This window comes from Panthera tigris, chromosome E2 (genome assembly GCF_018350195.1).
Source record: "Panthera tigris isolate Pti1 chromosome E2, P.tigris_Pti1_mat1.1, whole genome shotgun sequence".
NCBI lineage: Eukaryota > Metazoa > Chordata > Mammalia > Carnivora > Felidae > Panthera > Panthera tigris.
The window spans coordinates 11,066,728-11,092,464 of NC_056674.1; the positions used below are offsets into that span (position 1 = coordinate 11,066,728).

The window sequence follows — 25,737 nt, forward strand, 5'->3', positions numbered from 1 at the left end:
CCCCAGTTCTTCAAGGCTTCTTTGCCCCCCCAGGTTCACTGAGGTAAAATTGGCGCAGAGCATTGTGTTAGCATGAGGTGTAATACAGATGGTGCTTTGGTGTGTTTTTGTGTGTTGCAAAGTGATGATTACCACAGTTCAGTTAACATCAGCTCATATAGTTTTTTCTCTCTGATGATGAGAACTTTTCAGATCTCTCTGTCCCCAGTTCTTGCCCCAGAGTCCTGTCATCCCCCCAGCCACCCTGCCTCTGACGCCTGGGCCCCCTCACCCTCCCCACATCACCCAGCTCCTTCCCCAGCCTGCTCTCCCTCTCTCTCCCTATAGATCCGAGGAATGGGCATGAACTCACCAGAGCTGCTCCTGCTGGTAGAAAACTGTCCCAAGGGGGCAGAGACACTGGTCACACGATGTCTGCACAGCCTCACGGACAAAGGTGCCCCCAGGACCCCCACCTTTCATCCTTTTCCTCCGTGCCCTAGACCCTCCCTACTTCCCCTTCCCAAGACCTGAGGATCAGAGCTGCGGGGTATATTGCCAAATGCATTTGAAAAACTGAGGGCCAAAGATTCCCGCTCTGAAATGTAGTTGGCCCTCCCCTCCCCTCGCACACAGCCGCCGTCATTTCACCTTCCCCTCGGTGCTCACCCCCACCCCGTCTGTGCTCCTGCTTCTTTTGCCCACAGTCCCGCCCTCCCCGGAGCTGGTGAAGCGGGTCCGGGATCTCTACCACAAGCGATTGCCAGATGTCCGCTTCCTCATCCCTGTGCTCAATGGACTGGAGAAGGTACGGAGCAGGGTGTCCCCGGATGCCCCCACAGATGAAGACATGGTAGGGCAGGGATGGTGGGGAGGCAGGCACCACCAGTCAGATGCTTGTGGGCCCATCCCAGGGCTCATCAGACTAGGGGTCGGTCTCAACTCTGCTTCATCCTCTGTGACCTTTAGCAAGCCACCCCCTTCTCTGCACTTTGGTTTCCTCTTGTCAAGTGAGGATCGCAGTCACACACACACACACACACACACACACACACACACACACACACACTGTCTCCAGGCCTAAATGAAACTGCAGACACAGCACGTATGTGCTTCCCCTGCTTGGGTCTTACTCCTGATAGGCTGTGAGGCCCTAGCAAGCCTCAGTCGTCTCGTGTATAAAGAGATGATGACCACACTGTCCGCTTGCAGGGGGCCTCAGGGCATGTGATACAAGGAGGGCTCAGATGGGGAGCGATGAACTGGGGCTGAGTTAGGCCCAGTGACTTGGAGACAAAGCTCGGCTCCAGGCGAGAGAGGGAGCAAGAGGAGGGAAGCGTCGGGGCATGATGAGGCCAGAGCACCTCCTCACTTCCCCAGAGTGAGCATTTGGGATGGGGGTACAATCTGACCCGCCTCCCCTGCCCTCCGCCTGCAGAAAGAAGTGATCCAGGCCCTGCCAAAGCTCATCAAACTCAACCCCATTGTGGTGAAAGAGGTCTTCAACCGCCTGCTGGGCACCCAGCACGGTAGGTGACGTCGTGGACGTGGTCAGAAAGCAATGAAGTAGAACCCCAAGATAGAGAAGCTACCGGTGTTGAAGGATGATCTCCTCTCCCCTCACCCCCGTGGCCGGCGTGGAGGCTGTCTGGTGCACACATAACACGGAGATTTAAAACCCACACACAAGAGCGCCTGGGACCCTCAGCACAGCACTGGCAGAGTGCCGTCTGCCCTGGCGCCTCCCCACAGCGCCGTCTCGGAGCTCTGTTAGCAAGCCCACTGCCCGGCCCGGCCCGGCTCGGCCTGTCCAGTGAATGCCCACATCTGTGCTGTGCTGGGGTCCTGCCCTGCTGCGTGCACAGCTCAGGGAGGAGGGAGAGAAACTGCTGGACCACATCAGATGTTATCTTAAGGAGGGAAGGAACCCGTCAAGGGGAGGAGAGCAAGATAAAGGCTGTGAAGGAGGGCTTCCCAGAAGGGGTGGCATTTAGTCCGTCTTTCTTCCCCTGCTCCAGCCCTCTGTCCTCACAGTCCCATCGAAGAAGAGGGCGCCTCATCCTCATTCGCCACTACCCTGATCTGGGGAGCACAGACACAGCTCTTCACTTAGGCTTCCGCACTGTCTCCTTCCCCTTCCCCTTCCCGCCCCCACCCGCTGCAGGTGAAGGGAACTCGGCCTTGTCCCCTCTGAACCCTGGAGAGCTGCTTATTGCGTTGCACAACATTGACTCGGTGAAGTGTGACATGAAGTCCATCATCAAAGGTGAGGCGCTCCCCCCATCCCCCCCCAAGTGGCCTGGCTGCTGTGGACCCAGGGAAGAACCTCAGTCACCCACATGTGCCCGCTGGAATCTGCCAAGTTGGAGATTGTGCCACCTGCAACCCCATCTCAGCTCTGGATACCCGCCCTCCTCCCTTTTCCTCCCTCCTCTTCTCCTTCCTCCCTCCCTCCCTCCCTCCATCCAAGGAACTGGCTTATCTACTATGCGCTGGCACAGAGTAGCCCTCAAGAAAGGTGGGGAGCCCCTCCCTCCCCAGGCCTGGCCTGAGGAATGAAGGAAGCTGAGCCCTCGGCCGAGCAGGGGCAGAGGTGTGGCCAGCAGAGCAGATGGAGCGCACCGGGGCACTTGTTGGACGAGGAGTAGGTGCAGAGTCCGGTCTGGGCTCCTGGGCTCGGGTTGAGGCAGGAGAATGTGCCTCCAGGGCAGGGGCTTGGGGACAAGCTGGCCGGCTCACCACAATCAGCAGTTTCATAATGGCTGCTGTCACCGTTTAGTGCGCACTTACACTGAGCCCGGGCGTCCTCTGTGCCCTACGGGCCTGCCTGCCCCTGCGCACCGCCCCTTACCTGGTGAGTATGCCGACATCCGTGTTATAGACGAGGAAATGGAGGCTCCGGAGAGATTGAGTAACTTGCTCAGGGCCACACACAGCTAAGTGGTGTAGTAGAACATAACAGGAGCTGACGTCCAGTAGACCCGAGCTGGAATCCGGCTCTGCCAGTTCCACCTGTGCGTGCACCCTGGGTCTCGGGCCATCTCCCCAGGAAGCCTTCTGTCCCTCAGCCCTCCTCAGCACTACCCCCGCTCCTCCCCGAGGGAGGTTTCTGGTCCAGAAGCTGTGCTTTCCCACGGAGGTGGGAGCCCTTACTGTCGCCTGCTGTCCTCAGAAGACACCTTTGACCCGTCTCCTTTAAGAGCAAGGAGGGGGGGTCTTGCCCTCGCCACTTAGTTTCACGTGTGGCCTAAAGCAGCTTCTTAGAAGACTACTTGTTTCCTAGCCTTCCTCAGCAAGTTCAGTCAGAATCTTTTAGATCAAGAGAGGAGCTAACGGAAATTTAAAACCCACACCACAACTGAGGAGGCACTGAGGCCTCTAGCGAAAAGGGTCTTGAAGCTGAGCATCCAGAAGTGGCCTTTTTATTTATTTATTTTTTAAGTTTATTTATTTACTTACTTAAGTAATCTCCACACCCAGCGTGATGCTCAGACTCAGAACCCAGAGATGAAGAGTCACATGCTCCTGCGACTGAGCCAGCCAGGCACCCCTAGGAGTGGCCTTTTTACACACTGTCGCCCCTTTGATGTCAGGGAAGCTCTGGGCCCACTCCCAAGGACGGTACGCTCACACAGTTTTGCGTACAATTTGAGGGGATTCACAGACCCCACCACCCCCACTAACCCCATTCACAGACCCAGATGTAGTCCCTGGGGGAACACCTGGCTGCAGGTTGCCCCAGTGAACAGTGGCCAGGTCCCTGGAGAGATCCTCAAGGCCTAGCCTTTTTAAATTTATTTATCTCTTTTTAAATGCTTATTTTTGAGAGAGAGAGACGGAGAGCACGAGCAAGGGAGGGGTAGAGAGGGGTCGGGGACAGAGGTTCCGAAGCGGGGCCTATGCTGACAGCAGAGAGCCCGATGTGGGGCTCCAACTCACAAGCCGTGAGATCATGAACCTGAGCTGAAGTCGGTCACTTAATCAACTGAGCCCCCCGGGATAAGCATTCTTTCATGGCATTCACACCCCTTTTAAACCACCCTCTTTCTGTGGTGAGTTTTTCTATAACTGGACCTGCCCCCGGTGGCCCGGTGCAGCAATTAAGAAAACTCACTGAGCACCTCTGCTCAGCCCTTTGCTGGGTGGTGCTGGGATGGATACAGCCTTGGTCCTCCCTCAGGGACTCACAGTCTATCCCCAGACAATAACAACCCACAGTGAGCAGGGCTGAGACAGGGGAGCCCCAAGGGGACACCAAAACTGAAACCACAGAAGGAGGAGTAGGAGTGAGGTAGCCGGGGAGATGATGATCCCAGAGAAAGCAAGACTATTTGCAGAGGCCAAGAGATGCGCTGGCATGGTGTGGTTCTGGAACTGCAGACATGAAGCTGATTAGATCTTGTGGTTTAGGGGAAGGGGCCCGGTCGAGAGAGGTCAGACTGGAAGCATTAAGAAAACCATGCCTGGGCCCCATCCACAGAGTGTCTCATAGGCCCACAGTAGGAGATTGGACTTGATTTCTGGGAGGCATGGGGTTCAGAGTAAGCTTTTTAAACACCCCTCAGGCTGCTATGGAGGGTGGATTAGAGGGCTGGGTGGGAGGCCCAGGAGGAGACTGGAGCAGAGGGGGAGGAGAGGACAGGGGGTTGGTTGTGGACCCTTTCAGGCAGAGCAGGCAGGAGCCGGCCACTGCCTGGAAGGGAGGAGGCGGCGCTTTCTTGGTTTCTGGTAGGTTCACTCTGGCTTCTACACTGTCCTTCCCTTCTACACTCTCCTCTGGCCCAGATACCTGCCCTGTCCCCATCCAGTCTCCTTCCTGCCTGCATTCCTGTAATGCCTCCGTCCTCCCCCTGTTCCTTATAGGAGCCCCCTCATTCCTTATAGGCACCCACCCCTGTTCTCCATTAGCCTCTCAAGGATTGGGGGCCTCTCTTCTGGCTCAATAAAGACTTCCTGGTTGACAGACTCACATGGCAAGTGGTGTTTGGGGAAGAAGGGGTTCGGAGGCAGTTCCTGGGGTCTCCCCCTTAGCACAATGGATCGGAGCACTGCCAATCCTGATTTTGGGGTGCCACAACCCACTCCTGAGGGAACAGACCCCAAAGCCTGCCTACCTTCATGGATGCCCATACTGTGCCCACCCTCCTTGAGCCCTTCCCCACACTGGGTCTGGAGCTGGAGAGCTCTTCGAATGCCCAGGCTTCCTCCTCTTCCTCCTTCCTCCCTTCTTCTGTGGACCGTGCCTCCCACGTGGCCCCAGGCCTGGTATCCCTCCAGCACCAGCACAAACCCTCATGCCCTGGTCAGGATGGGGAGTGGGCAGCCCCGAGGCCAGCCTGCTGGTGGAGAGCATCTCTCCTATGAGGGCGCTTATGGAAGTCAAAGCTGCCTTCCCACTCTGGTGGGGGTGGGGAGGGCAAGCCAGAATGGGCCCCCAGGCTTTGGCAACCTGTCTTTCCTGCCTCAGCCTTCCCATGGGTTGTCCCTGGAGAAAAAGGGCCAAGGTCTGCCCGCTCCGCCCAGCGTGGGGCTCCCAGGAGCTGGACGTGTCTTTAACCTTGGACCAAGACCGCAGGCTTTCCAAGGAGCGGGCCACAGTACGTCCCCTCAGGGACCTGCTGGGCGAGGAGGTCCCTCTCGCCTGGAGCTTCAGGAAGTGAAGGCTAGGTCTCCACTCAACATGGGCAGATAATGGGGCTCTGTCAGGGCGGGGGGGGGGGGGGGGCTCCCACCTCCCAGGGGGCAGGCGGGCAAAGAGGACAGGCCCACTTTCCGCCTCCTCGCAGCCACCAACCTGTGCTTTGCGGAGCGGAACGTGTACACGTCGGAGGTGCTGGCCGTGGTGATGCAGCAGCTGATGGAGCAGAGCCCCCTGCCCATGCTGCTCATGAGGACCGTCATCCAGTCTCTGACCATGTACCCCCGCCTGGGGGGGTTCGTCATGAACATCCTGTCCCGCCTCATCATGAAGCAGGTAACCCGCCCCTGACCACCCCAGTCCCGCAGGCAGGACACCACAGCAGGACACGCTGGAGACACATTGGGGGCAGAACCCCAGGCTTTCCGGGCCAGCTTGCCTGCCGCCCCCCAGAGGGAGCCGGGAGGAGAGCACGCTCCAGGAGGCCCGCCAGCCCCTTTGCCCTCCCTGGCCTGGGCCAAGACGAGACGGCCCAACAGGGGGCGCTCACTCAGCTCCAGGATGGCCACTGGGTGGCAGGAGCAGTTGGCAGGCTTCACGGGCCCGTGTCCCAGGAGAGGCGCAGTGCCCCTTGCCACTAGCTCCGCACCCGGCCAGGAGGCACACTAGAGCTGAGAGGTGGGCCCGTTTTTCAAGAGAAGCTTGAGATCTGGGTGTTTAGAAATACCAAGAGGAAGTAAGTAACAAACCCCACTCATAAGCTCTCAGACGAGATCCAGCCCACAGGTTGCCACTTTGCAACATCTGGCTGACAGGTAAAATGCAGACTCAGACGATCCTGGGTTCGAATCTCGGCTCTGCCCCCTCGGTACCCACGGTACCCTGTGCCTCCGCCTCCCTGGGCCTCATCTGTCTAGCAGGGCCGGTGTTGCCCCTCAGGGCTGCTGTGGAAGTGAAATGAGACGGTGCTTGCCTGATAGGGCCACTCCCGTTTCCCTCTCCTCTTTTCCTAAGTGGCCCTCATGAGCCGCTTGGGATCAGAAAGAGAGTCACAAGGTCTTCTGGAGGGCCAGAGGTGGCGGGGCGTGTAGCCCAGAGCAATCTGTTGCCTGGTAGGGATTTGGGCCCCATCTCGGTCAGGTCTCCCTCCTGGTTCGGGGGGTGGCGACCTGCACGCCCCCTCAGGACCGCTCCCTCCCTGCCCCGTCCAGGTGTGGAAGTATCCCAAGGTGTGGGAGGGCTTCATCAAGTGCTGTCAACGCACCAAGCCCCAGAGCTTCCAGGTCATCCTGCAGTTGCCGCCCCAGCAGCTGGGTGCCGTCTTTGACAAGTGCCCAGAGCTCCGGGAGCCCCTGCTGGCCCACGTCCGATCCTTCACCCCCCACCAGGTACCCCAGGGTGTGGGATGGGTGGCCCCGTGGGTTCAGTCCTGGAGGAGTGGATGGGGGTGGGGAGAGGGGAGCCCTGCACTGCCACAGAGGGTCAGGGATCAGGGATCTGGGGTGTCCGCTTGGGGTCTCGAGTCCGAGCACTCCGTACAGCCCCCCACCTGCTCTTCCCCTAGCAAGCACACATCCCCAACTCCATCATGACCATCCTGGAGGCCAGTGGCAAGCAGGAGCCAGAGGCCAAGGAAGTGCCCGCGGGGCCCCTGGAAGAGGTGAGGGCCCACAGCCCCCCACTCCCCAAGCCATCAAGGCCCACCCTGTTCTCCTCACCCCAGACACCTGTCTGGGAGAGGCTCCTGCCGAAAGGGATGGGAGGTGGGGGAACAGTTGCCCCGTACTTACTCCTTGTGCCCACCCTGCCGTCTGCCTCAGGGTGCCTTCTGGCTCTTTGCCACCATCCCCTGACAGTCTGTGACCTGCCGCCCCCCTCCCCTGAGCTTCTCTTTGCCCTTCCCAACCCCCAGGACGACCTGGAGCCCCTGGCCCTGGCCCCAGCCCCAGCCCCCCGGCCCCCTCAGGACCTCATCGGCCTTCGGCTGGCCCAGGAGAAAGCCTTAAAGCGGCAGCTGGAGGAGGAACAGAAGCTGAAGCCGGGAGGAGTGGGAGCCCCCTCGTCCTCCTCGTCCTCCTCTTCCTCCACCCGGCCAGGCCCTCCCCAGCCCGAGGAAACCATAGATTTCCGGGAGGAGGGGCCTGAGTGTGAGACCCCCGCCATCTTCATCAGCATGGATGACGACTCGGGGCTGACCGAGGCCGCACTCCTGGACTCTAGTCTTGAAGGGCCCCTACCGAAGGTAGGGATGACAACTTCAAAGCAGCAAGGGAAGAAAACAATCAGGGCCCCGGGGTGAAGGGTGTGTGCCAAGTGCCCAAGGTTGGGGTGGGGAGGGGAGGGTACAGCCCGAAGGAAGGCTGGGAGGTAGGATCACACTGTCCTTGACCCACTCCCCCTTCTGTCACCAGGAGGCAACAGGCGGGTTGACCTCAAAGGAGGAGCGCAGCCCCCAGACCCTCACCCCTGCCGGAGACGATACCGTGAAGACCCCCAGCCCCGCCGCCGAGGAATCCGGGGAACCCGAGACCAAGGGGAACAGCTGACGGGGCTCGGTGGGGAAGGGGAGTGGGGCAGAGAGCTCGGGGAGGGCAGGGCGGGGCCTAGCCGGCGGGGCTTTGCCTTTAAAATTAAAAAGATCGCGGGTCTGGGGCGTGGATGCAGTCTCTGGTCTCTACCTGCGTGTCAGCTGTGGGACTGCGCGGTAGCTAGTGAACGCGCCCAGCCGCTGGCTGGAGGACAGGCAGCCCCTCGGTCGTGGGGCTGCGCCTGCGCGGAAACCGGCTCCTAGGCCCCGGCGTCCCCGCGCGCCCTCCCCTGGTAACGGCCCGCCCCCTCCCTCCTTAGAAACCGGGCGGCTGGCATAGAGGCTAGCCGGCCTGTGGCGGCAGGCGGGCGACCGGTCTAGCCTGCCTGTCTGCAAGCCTTCCTCCTGGAAGTCGGCGATCCCTTTTGAACTATGGGGGACCCACCGCCCGACCCTGAGCCCCCTTCCCAGCCGCCTTCAAGTCGGAGGAGTTCCCAGGTTTCCCAGCGGCGCGGTCTGGAACTCTCTCGGCCCCAGCCCGCCTTCCCCGAGGAGGCGGAGCAGATACCACTTGATGCCTCCATCCTGCAGAGCAATGGGGGGATTCTGGCCAGCCAGGCCAACCTCCAGGGCTGGTCGCTAGGGGCCAACCCGACCCAGCAGGAGAACTTGACGATGTTCCAGGCTGAGGAGGCCCAGCTGGGTGGGGTGGAGTACCCGTCCCCGAATATGGGCTTTCCCTCCGAGCTACAGCCCCAGCTTTATCTGGAAGAAGGTGGGATCCAGGCCACCCAAAACGCCGGCCTAATGCTGCAGCAACTACAGCGGGGCCAAAGCAACCTCTTCCAGCAACTGGAGTCTGCCTATCTGGAGACCCAGCCGGACTTACTGGGCCAGTTCAACATGTACCAGAGAGATGACCTGCAGTTCAGCCAGCATGGGCCCTACTTGAGGGATGACCCCACCCTGCAGTTCTCACCCTCCGAGCTGGGCTTCACGCCCTTCACTCTGGAGGTGCCCGAGCCGGAGCCTCTGCAGCTGGCCGTGCAGAACGCCAAGGCCTACCTGCTGCAGACCAGCGTCAGTTGCAGCCTCAGCCTGTGAGAAGGGGCTCCTGAGTGGGGGGGAGAGGGGGTGGGATCCCGGCCGGGAGAGGACCCAGCCAAGGCTCTGCCTCAGGCTCCCAGGTCTCTTCAGTCAGACCGGGGATCACCCCTCATGGGTAACCAGGGACTGTTCCAGGGGCATCTAACTCAGGCTAGGAGTCAGGGGATGGAAACGCTAACAACAGCTAGCATTTACTTACCAGGTCGCCACCATTCATACATTAACATCTAGTTCTCACAGCTGAGATTAGCACATCTACTGTCCCCGTTTTACAGAGGACGAAGCCAAGACAGAAAAATTCGGTCCCATATCCAAAGTGATAACAGCTAGGATGTGGCCAAGTACGTGTGATTTGGCTCCTGAGGCCCTATTAGCCACTAACTTGCCAAAGCCTCTTAGCTGTAGTTAGAATACAGTTCTCAGTCCCCATTACGTCATCGTGGAACTTACATTTTGGTGGGAGAATGGGCAATAAATATAATAAATGATAGGTAATGATGGGAGCTAAGGTGGAAAATAAGGCACGGCGAGGGGAGTTAGGGAGTGCATGTGAAATAGCATGAGGTCAAGGAAGGCCTCTGGGGAGGCCTCTGAGGAGGTGACATTTGATCAGGGACCTGAAGGAGAAGAGGGAGAGCACCTTGCAGGTGACAGAGGAAGCACATTGAAAGGCTTCAAGGCTTGCTGTGTTTGAGGAACAGCAAGGAGGCTGGTACAACTGGAACCAAGGGAGAAAGAGGGAGAGCAGGAAAGGGCCAGGTTGGAGAAGTAACAGTTCTTGCTAAAGCACAAAACTGACCCCATCTGTCCCAGGCACAGGGCTTGCCATGGCTCAGGAGTAAGTGCTTCCTCCTCACAAGAGCCATTCAGCCCCTGCCGCTCTCCAAACTTCATCTCTAGTCAGCTCCTGGCCTCAGATCCTAGAGTCTAGCCAGAATTAACCTCTAGCTTTTCCCAACAGTTCCCACCCTTGGAATCTTTAAGGTCCTTTATTCAAAAGCCATGGTCAAAGTCTGACCTCTCCTTACCCTTCCCAATTCAGTGATGGCTCTCCAGCACACCCAAGACAACTGCCAAAGGGTTTCCATCCAGCAGAGAGTTAGACATACATGCTTTCTTGGAGAGGGAGAGACAGAGAGAAAGCATGCTCAAACATGACAGCATGGGAGAGGGGTTGAGAGGGAGAATTCCAAGCAGGCTCCACACCTAGCCTGGAGCCTGATGCGGGGCTCGATCCTTTAACACTGGGATCATGACCTGAGCTGAAATCGAGAGTCAGACGCTCAGCCAACTGAGCCACCCGGGCGCGTCCCAGACACACATGCTTTGAAATCAGACCAACCTGGTTTCAAATCGTGACTGTGTTACCACTGTGTGATCTCATGGCCTCAACTTTTCGGAGCCTCAGTTTCCTCACCTGGAGAGTAGGGATTGTAATTGTTCCTCAGATGTACAATTGTGGTGAGAATCCAACACTGCTCTCAAGTGCTCAGCATCGTCCCTGGCTCAGGTAGAAGGAAGCCATTACAATACTGTTATCACAGTACTGTCTCACTGTGTATCAGGCGGTGTCACTGCCTCCTCTCCTTCCACTCCAGCCAACATGCCAGGCACACCCTCCACTCAAGGCCTCTGCACATCACCCCCAATCATACCACCTGCAAACCATGGCAGTTTTCCTTCTTCCTTCCCCATCCTTTTTGCCTTTCCTTTTTCATGTCATATTGCATTAGCCACAACCTCCAGTGTAGTCGTGAAAGCGGGCATCCTCGTCCCCAATCTCATAAGGAAAAAATGTTCAGTCTTTCACCATTATGTGCCATAGGTTCCCCTTTATGCGATTGTAAAAAAAATACCTTCTGGGGCGCCTGGGTGGTTCAGTCAGTCCGACTCTTGATTTCAGCTCAGGTCATAATTTCACGGTTCGTGAGATCAAGTCCCTCATCAGGCTCTGTGTGGACAGCCAGAGCCTGCTTAATATTCTCTCTGTCCCTCCCCCACTCTCACTCACATGTGCGCGTGCGCGCTCTCTCTCTCTCTGTAAATAAATAAACATTTTTTTAAATTACCTTCTAGGGGCATCTGGGTGGCTCAATCGGTTAAGCACCTGACTTCAGCTCAAGTCACGACCTCATGGTTCGTGAGTTCAAGCCCTGGGTCGGGCTCTGTGCTGACAGCTCAGAGCCTGGAGCCTGCTTCAGATTCTTTGTTTCCCTCTCTTTCTGCCCCTCCCCTGCTCACTCTCTGTCTCTCTCTCAAAACATAAATAAACATGAAAAAAATTAAAAATAAAATAAAATTACTTTCTGTTCCTAGTTTGGTAGGGTTTTTTAAAATCATAAATGGGTGTTGAATGTTATCAAACAACTTCTCTGCACCTACTGAGGTTATCTTACATATATTTTGAACATATTAACATGATGAGTTAATTTTTTTTCTGTTTTTCTAATATCTGCCCAGTCTTGCATTCCTGTTATTAGCCCAGTTTAATCATGGTGCATCATTTGTTAAGAGCATCTTTTTGCTGGATGTCATTTGCTAGTATTTTGCTTAGGATTTCAGCATCTATATTTCTAAGCAAGATTGGCATGGAATTTTCCTTTCTCCTAGTTTCCTTCAGTTTTTTTTTTAAATCTTTTTTTTTTTTTTGAAAGTTTATTTATTTTGAGAGAGAGACAGAGAGACAGTGCACATGAGTGGAGGGAGAGACAGAGAGAGAGAGAGAGAGAATCCCAAGCAGGCCCTGCACCCTAAGTGGGGCCCCATCTGATGAGCCCATGAGATTGTGACCTGAGCCAAAATCGAGAATCAGACACTTAACTGACTGAGCCACCCAGGCGCCCCTTCCTTGAGTTTTGTTGTCAAGATCATGTAAGACTCACGAGATGTCTCAGGGCCTATGCACCTGCTGCTCCCTCTGACTGAAATACTTCTCCACCCCCCCACCCCCACCCCCAGTATCTGTATGGTTTGCCTCCTCACGTCTTTCCGATCTCAGCTTAAATGTCACCTTGGTGTGACCTTCCCTGGCCTTCCTATTTAAACTTACAAGCCATCTCCTATCCCTGGCATTCCCAGCCCACCCCCTCCCTGCTTTGTCTCCATAGAAATTACCACCTCCCGACACACTGTATGTTTTGCACATTCGGTTCATTTCTGTCTCCATCATCAGAATGTCAGCCCCACCAGGGCAGGGACCTTTTCTGTACTGTGTCCCCAGCGCCAGGCACGGGGGCCAGGTACGCTGAGCTCACTGAGCTGAGCGAGTGATGTCTCCCACCTCCCACTCCCTCCCACGGGAGGCAGGTATGAGCACCTAGTGAACCTGCTGACCAAGATCCTGAACCAGCGGCCGGAGGACCCTTTGTCCATCCTGGAGTCGCTGAACCGCACCACGCAATGGGAGTGGTTCCACCCCAAGCTGGACACCCTGCGGGACGACCCAGAGATGCAGCCCACCTACGAGATGGCGGAAAGACAGAAGGCGCTGTTCCTGCGGAGCGGCGGAGGCGAGGGCCAACAGGAAATGGAAGAGGAGGTGGTGAGAGAGGCTATGGGGAGGGGCGCGTGGCGGGAGGGGCGGTGACCCAGGCTTAGGCACAGCCGGTGCTAAGGTCCGGGGGCGAGGGGATGCACAGTAGGACCGAGAAACCGCAAACAATTTCAGGTCAGCGTGAGAGGTGGGCCACAGGGGGTGGGGGTGGGGGGGGGCGGGAGGACCAGGTCACAGAGGGCTTTGAATGCCAGACCGAGGAGATTGGGCTTTCTCCTGAGGCCGCTGGAGCACCACGGAAGGGTTTGAAGCAGAGGAAAGGCTAGTGGGCTTTGCTTTTTAGAAGACTGACTCCAGGGGCCTCTGGGTGGCTCAGTCGGTTTGAGCTGCAGACTCTTGATTTCGACTCAGGTCACGATCTCACAATTGTGAGATCCTGCCCCTCATCAGGCTCTGCGCTGGGTGTGGAGCCTACTTAAAATTCTCTCCCTCAGCTCCTCCCCCACTCGCTCGCTCTCTCCCTCTCTCTCTCTCTCTCTCTCTCAAAAAAAAAAAAAAAAAAAGCTGACTCCAGCGGCTAAGTGGAGGTGGAGGCTGGTCTCCCTCTTGCCGTCCTTTACTCTCCCTCCCCCAAATAATTCTGCTTTGCAGGCGTTTTCTGTGAAACTCCTTGCCTCCTGGAGTCTCTCAACACTGAAGTGCCCCTTATCCCCAGACTCAGTTTCCCCTTTTGTAAGTCGACCCCTTGCTAAGAGCTCTTCAACTCCTGGCCCAGTAACATTTCACTAGCCTCAGAATATTTAAGTCCACAATTCTGTTTCCAGGCTTGGACAACGGCATAAAATTCAGGTGAAGGACTCTTCCACTCGTTCAAGAAACATTTGCTGGGGACTCTATTTATGATGATTCCGACGCCTCCTAGGCCCCCGCTAAGAGCCTTGAGAGCCTTGGCTCGGCTCATCCCCCGAAACAACCCTGCAAAGCAAGCGCTACTTAGTTTCTATCTGTAGAGGAAAGACTTCAGCTCGGAGGGCGGGAAGCTAGGACGTACCAGAGACAGAACTAGGAAGGCAGGACCGTGACCTCCAAGCCCGTGCTATACAGAACCTTTGCCCCATCTGCGGATGCGATTGCTCTGTGCTCACGTCCATGCTTCTGAGAGTCTGGGATTCTGGCGACGGTGGGGTGGGATGGTGAGAGACCACGGGAGCGACAATCTGACAAAGGAATGAGCCCTTGGGTGAGCAAAGCGCAGGTGGAAATACCAAGCCTCGCGCCAAGTTTTACCTGGGAATATGGTTTTAAATTTCAGATGCAGTTTCTCCTCGGGAGGCCCCACCCACTTGGAAATACACCCTTCCCTTCCACCTCCAGGTCTTACCCACATCTAACGCAAGGCCCCGAAGGCTCCGCCTCCTTAGGACGCTTGGCTCCTAGAGGCTCCGCCCCCTCGGAGCACCACGGCGATTGAGGCTCCGCCCCGTTGAAATGCCAACCCCCGGAGACTCCGCCCCCTGATGGGCTTGTCCCTGAAGGCCCCACCCACTTAGAATTTGGAGCTGGAATTCTTTCTGGGAGGTCCGCAAACTCGTGGCAAAATTGGGGGCGTTTGTGGCCTGTGCATGTTTCTAGGAAGAGACTCAAAGAAACCAGTGATTCATCATTTTTTATATATTTCCCTGACAGGAGGTAGGGCTCTCATTTCCTTTTTTCTATTTCTCCCAAGTCGCTAGCCACGATCCCAGCAGCCATGGTGGAATAATGCATTCTTTCCCCCCATCCTCTGAAATGCCATCTCTGATTTATTTACGCCTCTATGGACTCGACCTGTTTGTGGATTCTCTATCCTTCTCCTTCGCCCTGTAGATGGCTTTCTGCCCCGGAACTCACTGCGCCTCTGTTTCATAAAGCTCCTGACTACTTACTCTCCAAGTTATAATTTCAGACTAACTTCGGTATTATTGCATCACATTCCAAAAGCTAACACTTTACTTATTTGACAACACAGACCATGTGAGGGCAGGAAACAGATGATGTTGCAGAAGTGGAAACAAGTGGTAAACAAGAGAGAAGTTTCTCCTCACACCCAATGGTCAGGTGCAAGCAATCTAGAGAGGGCAGGAGGATGCCCGCTGTACGTTCTCTCCCCCCAGGCACGCGTTACTGGCGATAGCAGAGGATGGGGAGACAAGCAGAGTCTGACCTGACCTTGGGGGGCAGTTTCCCACTCTTGCTGCAATTAACAGTGAGCAGGGTGGAGTGATATCACTTAAACATGGTTGGTGAGGCCGCTCCATTGCCATGTGGATGGAGGGTGGGGATTCCCAGAAAGAGGGTGATGGCCATTGGCTCATGGGCCAGGCACACACTCATCCCTTTTTTTAAAATAAAAATTTTAAGATGTTTTATTTATTTTTCAGAGAGAGAGAGAGAGCAGGGGAGGGGCAGAGAGGGAGGGGGGCAGAGGATCCGAAGCAGGCTCTGCGCTGACAGCACGGAGCCTGATCTGGAGCTTGGACTCCCGAATCTGAATCCGAGATCACCGAGCCACCCGGGCACCGCTCTACCCTCCTTCCTTTGTCTTCCTCCCCGTCAGCGAGGTGTCTTGGAATTAAGCTTGACTCCGCTCCCCCTGAGTGGCTGGTGTCACCACCAATCAGGAAAACCAGCTTTTGCATGGCATTTATGATGGGAAGAAAGCGCCAGAACCACTTTCAAAAGAACGATTCTCCTACTATTGAGCATTAGGGTGTGTTACATCTCGAGCTGAGGTAAAAACAAACAAACAAACAAACAAAACCCCAGCACAACAGTCTCAGTGGCTTAAAACTACACAGTTTATTTCTCGCTCACACGACCTGCCCACCCAGGGTTCCCAGAAGGGTTTTGCTCATCAGCTGCCTGAGAACCGGGGACGATGGAGGCAGTTGCATTGTGCCACAGGCTCCCACAGTTGCAGAGGAGGAAAAAGAGAGGGTAGCAAGCCCCACATTGGTTCTTTCTTACAGCTTCTGCCTGGCTGTGACATGTGTCCCTGTCACTGCTGTTTCAAGCAGTCAGAGCAAGTGACATGGCCCCTCCTAAGTGCAGGGGCATGGGAACGTATCGTTCTCCTTTGGGGAGGGATTTCAAACACTTGTGAAGAGTATGCCCATGGCCAGCAAGCATAGGGAGAAAATGCGATAAACTGTTCCTGTTAACACTAGATAAAGAGAGAGAGAATGGGGGAGGGCAGAGAGAGAGGGAGACACAGAATCCGAAGCAGGCGCCAGGCTCCGAGCTGTCAGCACAGAGCCTGACGCGGGGCTCGAACCCACAGACTGTGAGATCATGACCTGAGCTGAAGTCAGACGCTCAACCGACTGAGCCACCCAGGCGCCCCCTTATGAAGTATTCTTATGAAGGGTGATGTATCCCTCACCCAGACCCTTCAGAATGTGACCTTATTTGGAAGGAGGGTCATTGCCGATGTAATGAGTTATAATGAGGTCCTTCTGGAATAGGGTGAAGCCCTCGTCCATTATGCCTAGTGTCCTTACAAAAGGTGAAGCTTGGACACAAAGTCTCAGTCATCCAGCATGTGGCTCCCACACTTACGTGTTTCACTTGCAGCCACACGCACAGAGGGGACCCGTATTAGTCTCTTATGGCTGCTGTAACAAACTTAGTGGCTTAAGACCACATAATGTTTTACCTTAGAGCTCTGGAGGTCAGAAGTCCGCTTCGGATTGGGCTTCACCAGGCCGAGGTCAAGGTCGGCAGGGTTGCCCTACTGATGGAGACTCTTGGAGAGAAACCATTTCCTAGCCTTTTCCAGCTTCCAGAAGCAGCACACATTCCTTCCTCCTGGGCCCTCCTCCGGAACCTTCCAGTCTCTGGCTCTGATTTCTGCTTCCATCACATCTTCTCTGACCCTCCTGCCTTCCCCACTTTCACTTAGCAAGACCCTTGTGTTGACTTGGGGCCCACCCGGACCATCCAGGATGATCTCCCTGTCTCAGGATCCTTAATTTAATCACACCTGTAAGTCACTTTTGCCGTGTCAGATAGTCACAGGCCCAGGAATCGGGACATGGACATCTTTTGGGGGGGATCGTTACTCTACCTTCTATACCTCCTCTCTCTCCCTTCTGCTTTCAAATTCTGGCAAGAGAGCATGTGGTCTCCCCGATTTGGGCAATGTGTTTCCCTGGGCCAGTCATGTTGGCCAAGGGTGGGTCATGCCAATCTCCTGAGGAAGGACCTCATGTGTTTTGGTCTCTGCTATATCTCAATGCCTGCCTAGCCTGGGACTGGCACCCACTGGGTCTTTAATAAAGATTTCTGGACTGACTGAAACGTATTGGGGTCAGCCTGTGGCCATGTGGCTATGGGAGTGGCTGCCTCGGTCCAAACCTCACTGTATTCTAGTCTCAGCCCTCAATTTGCTTGTTCTCACTCCCTTTCTGCCCCCGCTTCCCCGTCTCTCTGCCTCTCCCCCTCTGTCTCCCTGAACCAAGTAGATGGTGAAGGAGGAGGCGGTGGGGGCAACAGTCATCACCACCATCCTCCAGCATCACTGATTCCTGGGCTCAAGGCCTGCATCTTCCCTTAATTTGTTATATGATTTGGGGTATCTGTTAGGGGTGCATTTGGCTGCAAGTAACGGAAAACATGACTAAAAGTGGCCTCTTTGCCCCATACAACAAGAAGGGAGGTAAGGTGGCTCAGTGATGCCACTGGGGACCCGGCAGTTTCCACCTTTCAACTCTACCATCATTAAGGTATGGGTACACACCATCCCATGCATTGCCTCATGGTCCCAAAATAGCTGCTGTGCCTCCAGATCTCACATCCCATTGCAGGCAGAAAGAAGAGGGAAGGATGAAGGAGCAAAGGATTTTCTCCTGGTGATTTTCCTTTTTCTTTCTTTCTCCCCCCACCCCCCGCCCTTCTCTTTTCCTTAAGGGACCTCCTCCCCAAGGACTTGCCCCTACATCCCACTGGCCTGCAGCGGTCGCATGAGCAGCTGGGTTACAGAGCAGTTTAGCTCTCCGGATTTCACAAGTCAGGCTAGGGAGCAGGGCTTCAGCCTTCTTTCCTCTGCCCTCCACCCGCCCCTCTGCAGGCTGAGACGGCGGTGCCCAACGTCATGGAGACGGCCTTCTACTTGGAACAGGCTGGCGTGGGCCTGAGCTCGGACGAGAGTTTCCGCATCTTCATGGCCCTGAAGCAGCTGGTGGAGCAGCAGCCCGTCCATACCTGCCGCTTCTGGGGCAAGATCCTGGGGCTCAGCCGCAGCTACCTGGTGGCCGAGGTGTCCTTCCGGGAGGGCGAGGAGGAGGGCGAGGAGGAGGAGGCGGAGGAGATGATGGAGGGCGGCGAGGGCATGGACGCGCCCGACGAGGAGGAGGGCGAGGAGGACGAGGCGAAGGACACGGACGTTACCCCCAAGCCCATGTGGAAGCCACCGCCCGTCATCCCCAGGGAGGAGAGCCGCTCGGGCACCAACAAGTACCTGTATTTCGTGTGCAACGAGCCGGGCCGGCCGTGGACGCGGCTGCCGCACGTCACGCCCGTGCAGATCGTGCAGGCCCGCAAGATCAAGAAATTCTTCACCGGCTTCCTGGACGCGCCAGTCGTCAGCTACCCGCCCTTCCCGGGCAACGAGGCCAACTACCTGCGGGCCCAGATCGCCCGCATCTCGGCCGCCACGCACATCAGCCCGCTCGGCTTCTACCAGTTTGGGGAGGAGGAGGGCGATGAAGAGGAGGAGGGCGGCGCGGGGCGCGAGTCCTACCAGGAGAACCCCGACTTTGAGGGCATCCCGGTGCTCGAGCTGGTGGACTCCATGGCCAACTGGGTGCATCACGCACAGCACATCCTGCCGCAGGTGAGGACAGGGGACTCACCGGGGTGGGGTGGGGGGGGCGGGGAGGGGGAGCTCCAGGCAATGGTCTCAAGCTCTGGCTGTCTGCCGGACGTGCTGCATAACATTCACTCATCCCTTGGTTCGTTCACGCGGCAGATATGGGTTGACGATGCCCTGTAAGACACTGTTGGGGCCGGATGCATCCTGGAGTTCCGAGCTTTTCAGATTTCAGAAAGGTGACGGGGCACCAGAATATTACGCAACAGCTCAGCTCAAGGAGGGGCTGGGGCACCAGCCGGCGCTCAAAAAGATTTCATTCTTTCTTTTTTCTTTTTTTAACGTTTATTTATTTTTGAGAGAGAGAGACAGAGCACGAGCAGGGGAAGGGCAGAGAGAGAGGGAGACACAGAATCCGAAGCAGGCTCCGGGCTCCGAGCTGTCAGCACAGAGCCCGACGCGGGGCTCGAACTCACCGACCTCGAGATCGTGACCCGAGCCGAGGTCGGACGCTCAACCGACTGAGCCCCCCGGGCGCCCCAAGCCCTGCCTTTTTTGACCGCCTGATGTGTTGAACTCTATATTCGTGCACTCGCTGGTTCAAGGAAGCCCCTGCTGTGTGCTAGGAGCTTTTATTCATTCAGTCCACAAACTTGTATTGACTCTGCCACGCCTTCTTGAATCCAAACAACTTCTTTTGGGAGTGTGGCACGACTACCATCCCCACTGCCTCGCTGAGGCAGCTGAAGTCTGCTCTGTGCCGTGCATTTAGGTGCGTTCACTTAACAAACACATATCAGCTCTTCAGGGCCTCGTGTAGCCCGTCAGCAATCCAACGAGAGAACCCCTGTGCTACCCCCATTTCACCGATGAGCAGAAGATCATATGGGAGGCTGAATATCAGCTCCCCGGGGCAGAAATTGGGGGCGGGGGGGTCTCTCCTCTCAAGGATGTTTCCCCAGCACCTATCTGTATGTAGTAGGTGCTCATTAAATATCTGACAAACGAATGAATGAATGCCCAGACGGGGAGCCACACAGCCAGCAGGTGGCAGGAGTCTCCATCTCACCACTATAGCTCTCTCTCCCCCCACCCGTGTGACTAGCCCTGCCCCCCCTGCCCATACTTGGGTCCCTGAGGACAGGGCCAGGCCCCGGTGTGCTTCCTGGCCCCTCACCACCTCCCAGGGTGCAGGCGGGTTGCTGTCCCCCCCGGGAGATGTGGCCTGACCTCCCCCCGCCCGACCTCCAGGGCCGCTGCACTTGGGTGAACCCTTTGCAGAAGATAGAGGAGGAAGAGGAGTTAGGGGAGGAGGAAGAGAAGGCAGACGAGGGGATGGAAGGCGTGGAGCAGGAGGTCGGGCCCCCGCTGCTGACGCCGCTCTCCGAAGACGCAGGTAACAGTCCTCTTGGCCTCGCGCACGCCAGCCCACCGGCCCAGGTGGGGACTGGGGAGAAAGCAGGGGTTGGGGGGGCATCTCTCTCAGCCTCAGTTGCTCCCTCATCTATAACACGGGCCTGGTGATCGTGCCTCCCTCCTGGGGTTGCAGGAACACGTCCATCTTGTGAGCCGTGTCTGGCATTCGGCAGTGGCCCGGGTGGTGGGATATGATCTTTCCAGTCCCGTGTGGGTTTGGGGCGAGAGACAGAGAGAATTAGACAGGCCTTCCCCAAGAAGGCAGGACCCGAGCTGGAATTTGGAAGACTGGATGGGGATTTCCCGAGGTCAGGGTCTCAGGCACCCGGAGGAAGGAGGAAGGAGAGGCCGAGAGCCGGTGAATGGGCAGAGCCCGAATTTGAACCCGGATTTCCGGGACCACTGGGCCTGTGCCGTGCCCTCTGACCCTGGTCCAAAGCCATGGCTGACCTGGAAGGGCGATCACCGAGCACGGCAGTGCCTGCAAGGGAGGTGAGATAAGTATACCCACTTCTTGGATGCGGTCACTGAGGCTCAGACTGGCGAGGTGGCTTCCTGGGGCCACACGGTGAGAAAGTGATCTGGAGCCAGCCACACTCCCTTCACGAAGCCCCTCCCTGTCTTCCTTCTTTGCGCCCTCCCCTCTTTCTCTCAGTCTCCCCTCCAGGGGGCTGCGCAGGGCTGTGGGGAGCTCTGACCTCCCCTGGTGCTCTCCACTCCCCTGCAGAAATCATGCACATGTCACCGTGGACCACCCGCCTGTCCTGCAGCCTTTGCCCACAGTACTCCGTGGCTGTCGTGCGCTCCAATCTTTGGCCAGGGGCCTATGCCTACGCCAGTGGCAAGTAGGTCTTCTCCTAGTCCCTTCCAGAAGAGGAAGCCCCTATAACCTCTTCCGAGCCAGGCTGAGGGTGGGCGGGGGCAGAGAGTGGAAGGAACCCCTTTCAAGAAGCCCCCTGGGCTGACCCCCTCACTCAGCTCCAGGACTTCCAACCAGGGTTAAATGAGAAATCCCGGACAAAAAGTGAGAGCCCCTCAGATAAGAGAACGGAGGATCAGAGAGGGTAAGGAACTGACCCAGGGTCACACAGCGTATGCAGGATTCAAACCTGGATCTCTGGCCTCCCGGCCCAGGCTTCTCAGCTCTATGAGTCACAGAGCCAGACAGGACTCAGGAGTCCACTTTGATGTGGCCCTGCCAGGGACACCGTCTTCTTTCCGGGGGACCTAACTCCTTCCCTGGGCCCCCTGGCAGTTCTTCCAATTTGAAGGGTCTTGGGTCCATGGGGCAGAAGTCTTCCCTGCCAGGATCCCCCACAAGTTGCTCCCCCAAGATTTGTCACTGCTGCATATTCCCACCCACGCACACTCACTGAGACACTCACCACACACTCGCCGGGCACCGAGAGGCCCTCAGTCTCTCCCACTGGGCGCGACGGAGCCTTTCTGCTTTGCCGCTTAGGGAGCGCCCTCGGCAGCCCCGCGCTGGGCGCACTTACCAACTCCGTCCACCAGATGGCAGGATAAGTTTTCCTAGATTTTTCCCTTTCCAGCTCAGTGCCCAAGGTGCACTGGTCCATCCTATGATGAGATTTCGTGTAATCCGGCTGCTTTCACCACATTCTTGGCGATTTTTTGCCCTCTAGAAACAGGGAAGAGTCTCCTTGGCTTGCTTTCACCAGCCCCTTCTTCTGGCCGCACCCTAATTTGCCAGCAGCTTTCTTTTCTTTTTAAAGATTTTATTTATTTTTTTTTTAAGTTAATTTATTTATCTTGAGAGAGACAGAGACAGCATGAGTCAGGGAAGGGCAGAGAGAGAGAGAGAGAGAGAGAGAGAGAGAGAGTGTGGGAGAGAGAGAATCCCAAGCAAGCTCTGCACTGCCAGCACAGAGCCCCATGCAGGCGTCGAACCCATGAACCCCCAAATCATGACCTGAGCCGAAACCAAGAGTCAGATGCTTAACTCACTGAGCCGCCAGGCTCCCCTTAAAGATTTTATTTTTAAGTAATCTCAACCCCCCAACACAGGGGTCAAACGCACAACCCCGAGATCAAGAGTCACACGCTCCACTGAGTGAGCCAGGCAGGCGCCCTGCCAACATCTTTCTGAAAGCAAAAGATAGATCCAAATTGGGAACTCAACTCACCCATCCATCCACCACTCGATCATGCCTCCCTCCCACCATCCATTTGTTTTTTCTTTATAAAACCCTCTCGGGTGTTGCTGTTGGCCAGATGTATGCTAGGTCCCAGGCCCTTTATTGAAAAGGCGATACGGATCCTGCCTCTGAGAGCAGGCAGAGGAAGCATGGAAATTAACAGTATAGCGCCCCTCCCCCCCCCCCCCCCCCCAGCCAAATAAATACCCTGTTACAAACTAAGTACCGCTAGGGACAGTACGGGGACCAATTACAGCTCATACCGGTCATCTTAAGGGGATCAAAGTGGGATTCCTGGGAAGAGCAACCTTGAGCTGAAATCTCTGGGGAAAGAGAGAAGTAAGGTGGGGCGGGGGGGGGGGGGGGGGGGGGAGGGGGAAGCAGGTAGACCAGAGCTTCCCAGACTGTGAGTGTACCAGACCCCAGGGATCTGATTCAAGTGAAGGTTCTGGTGACACAGGAGTGGGGTTGGGGCCTGAAGCTCTATCTTTTTATTTTTTTTAATGTTTCTATTTATTTTCGAGACAGAGCGAGCATGAGCAGGGGAGGGGCAGAAAGAGGGGAAGACACAGAATCCAAAGCAGGCTCCAGGCTCTGAGCTGTCAGCACAGAGCCCGACATGGGGCTCGAACTCACGGAGTGTGAGATCATGACCTGACCTGAGCTGAAGTCAGACGCTTAACCAACTGAGCCACCCAAGCGCCCCTCTGCTCAGGCGCCCCTCTGAAGGTCTGTCTTTCTAGGAAGCTCAACCTCCCTGGTGAGGCTTCCAAGGAAGCAGTGTTTTCGAAGGTTCTAGGAAGACCTGGAGGAAAGCAAAGGTCTCAAGAACAGCAAGGCTGTGAAAATAAGGGTGAAGCCAAACAGCCTGCGGGGCAAATTCTCCATCCCTCTCTCTCCCCCCCCCCACCCCCCTGCCCCTCACTGCCTCTCTCCCTATCTCCCAGTCCCCTCCTTTTCCTCCCATTTCCTCCTTTAGTTAAAATTCTGGGAACAGGTGGGCTGGCAGGCTTGGCCCCAACCCCTTCTGTTCTTGTTTATTATCAGTCTCCTCCTTCTAGAATGCAGGCACCACCGCAGGGATTTTTGTCTAATGTGTTCACTGCTGGGTCCCCACACCTAGACCAGCACCGTCCAACGTAAATAAAATACAGGCCACCTTCATTACTCTACATTTTCTAGAAGAGCGCCCAGGTGGCTCAGCCAGTTACGCGTCTGACTCTTGATCTCAGCTCAGGTCTTGATCTCAGGGTCATGAGTTCAAGCTCCACGTTGGGCTCCGTGCTGGATGTGCGGCCTACTTAAAATAAATAAGTAAGCAAATAAATAAATAAAATGTCTTAGAACTAGCCATGTTCAAGAGTAAAAACAGGCAAGGTTCCTTTTAATAGTTTACTTTACCCTATTATATTTTAAATGTTGTCATCGCTATGTGAAATCGGTAATGTAAAACTTAACGAGCTATTTTACATTCTTTTTTTAAACTTTTCATACTCTGTCTTCAGAATCTGGTGTGAAGTTCACACTTACAGCACATTCCATCTGGATGCTACGTTCTCATCAGAAGTACTTGACCTTGGATTCAGATTTCACCACATTTACAGCTGAGAAAATAGATTCATGGACCCAAGTTGCCCCAGGCACACTTCGACATTCTCCCGTTATCCCATAACAGAACTGAATATCGGTTTTATTGTTTACATCTGAATTCATTAAAATGAAGTCAAATCCACCCAGACGACAGCAGAACACACATTCTTTTCTTTTCTTTTTTAGCATTTATTTATTTTTGAGACACAGAGCACGAGTGGGGGAGGGGCAGGGGAAGAAGGAGACACAGAATCCGAAGCAGGCTCCAGGCTCTGAGCTGTCGGCACCCCGACGGGCTCGAACTCATGAACCATGAGGTCATGACCTGAGCCTGTCAGACACTTAACCGACTGATCCACCCAGGTGCCCCAGAACACACATTCTTTTCAAGTGCCCATGGAACTGTCTCTAGGATTAGACCATACGCTAGGCCAGGAAACAAGTGTCGATAAATTTAACCGGATTGATTATACAAAATATGTTCTCTGGCCACACTGGAGCGAAATTAGAAATCAATAACAAAGGAATTTGGGGGACTTTCGCGGATATGTAGAAATTAAGCAACACACCCCCTAAGTGACCAGGGGGCCGAAGGAGAAAGCACGGGTGAACTTAGAACATCAAATACAATTAGAAACTCAGGCTTTTGGGGCGCCTGGGTGGCTCAGTCGGTTAAGCGTCCGTCTGTGGCTCAGGTCATGATCTCGCAGTTCACAAGTTCGAGCCCCGAGGCGGGCTCTGTGCTGACAGCTCAGAGCCTGGAGCCTGCTTCGGATCCTCCGCCCCCCTCCCTCTCTGCTCCTCCCCGGCTCTCTCTCTCTCTCGAAAATAAATAAAACACTAAAAAAAAAAAAAAAAAAAAAAAAAAGGAAAGAAACTCAGGTTTTTGGTCCCACCAGCCACGTTTCAAGTGCTCAGCAGTGACATGCATTGTTGCAGGGTACAGCTCTAGACAGCCCGGCACTTAGGAGACAGATGCTCAGTAAACACTCAAGAGCACGTGAACGGAGAGACCTGGTAGGCACAGCACATTCCACCCCACCACCCGCACCTGTGCAGCCAGGCCAAGCCCTCGCGGGGTCCCACCTTCAGTGGAAGTCCAGGCTGGGGCCTTGGAGGGAGGATCTCTCAATATCTCCCTGCCTTTCCAGGAAGTTTGAGAACATCTACATTGGCTGGGGCCACAAGTACAGTCCCGAGAACTTCAACCCACCCCTGCCAGCCCCCGTTCAGCAGGAGTACCCCAACAGCCCCGAGATCTTGGAGATGAGTGACCCCACGGTGGAGGAAGAGCAGGCCCTCAAGGCAGCCCAGGAGCAGGCCCTGGCGGCCGCGGAGGAAGAGGAGGAAGATGAGGAGGAAGACGAGGAGGAGGATCTGGATGACTGAAGGGGGCCCCCCCAAGCCCCTTCCGCAAGCAGGTAGATAGTAGGTTTTCCCTTATACATAGTTAGTGATGGGGTGTTGTTTTTTCCCCCCACTGTCGGTTTGCTTTCTGCCCCTGGAGGGCAGGAGTAGAAGAGGGAGGTAGCTGCTCTAAAATAAAATTTCCCCATGGCACTATGGCCTAGTTTTTCATTTGTGTGTTGCATTTTCTCACTGCAGGTGTTGACATGGCCCCCAAGTCAGGGCTGTTGAGCTCTGCTGGGAACAGACATTGCTGCATAGGCCCTCCCATCTGTTTCATTCATTCATCTGGCCACCAAACAACTATTTTTTTTCAATGTTTCTTTATTTATGTTGAGAGAGGGGGAAGGGCAGAGAGAGAGAAGCCCAAGCAGGCTCCACGATGTCAGCGCAGAGCCCAACGCAGGGCATGAACTCACGAACCGTGAGATCATGACCTGAGCCAAAATCAAGAGTCAGGTGCTTAACTGACTGAGCCATCCAGGTGCCCCCAAACAACTATTGAAGTGCCTTCTGTCAGCCCAGCCCTGTGCTGGGGACACAGGGGGGGCCAAGCAGCTCCAGCTCTGCTTT

The 25,737-nt window shown here is 55.7% G+C and overlaps 2 protein-coding genes across 5 annotated transcripts in view; both read left to right on the plus strand.

Annotated features, from left to right (window-relative positions):
• SYMPK (symplekin) overlaps positions 1–8,264 on the plus strand; it is a 35,494-nt gene extending 27,230 nt beyond the window's left edge. For 2 of the 3 annotated variants that reach the window (XM_042968172.1, XM_042968174.1), the window contains 9 exons: positions 328–436; positions 687–787; positions 1,418–1,508; positions 2,144–2,245; positions 5,766–5,953; positions 6,829–7,005; positions 7,182–7,277; positions 7,530–7,859; positions 8,029–8,263. In XM_042968172.1, the coding sequence (XP_042824106.1) occupies positions 328–436; positions 687–787; positions 1,418–1,508; positions 2,144–2,245; positions 5,766–5,953; positions 6,829–7,005; positions 7,182–7,277; positions 7,530–7,859; positions 8,029–8,163 (1,329 nt within the window). In that variant the 3' untranslated portion in view covers positions 8,164–8,263. Of the gene's footprint in view, positions 1–327; positions 437–686; positions 788–1,417; positions 1,509–2,143; positions 2,246–5,765; positions 5,954–6,828; positions 7,006–7,181; positions 7,278–7,529; positions 7,860–8,028 lie in introns of all 3 variants that reach the window. The other variant, XM_042968173.1, reaches the window with a different exon arrangement.
• A 183-nt stretch (positions 8,265–8,447) lies between these two features.
• On the plus strand, positions 8,448–25,317 carry RSPH6A (radial spoke head 6 homolog A). Of its 2 annotated transcripts, none has more exons than XM_042968175.1 (6): positions 8,448–9,244; positions 12,558–12,792; positions 17,852–18,616; positions 19,844–19,988; positions 20,736–20,853; positions 24,909–25,317. In XM_042968175.1, the coding sequence occupies exons 1-6, from the start codon at positions 8,577–8,579 to the stop codon at positions 25,144–25,146; spliced, it is 2,169 nt and encodes a 722-aa protein (XP_042824109.1). In that variant the 5' UTR covers positions 8,448–8,576; the 3' UTR covers positions 25,147–25,317. The 2 variants fall into 2 exon arrangements, with proteins under 2 accessions (XP_042824109.1, XP_042824111.1); XM_042968177.1 differs by lacking the exon at positions 24,909–25,317 and adding an exon at positions 23,673–23,905.
• The last annotated feature ends 420 nt before the right edge of the window (positions 25,318–25,737 follow it).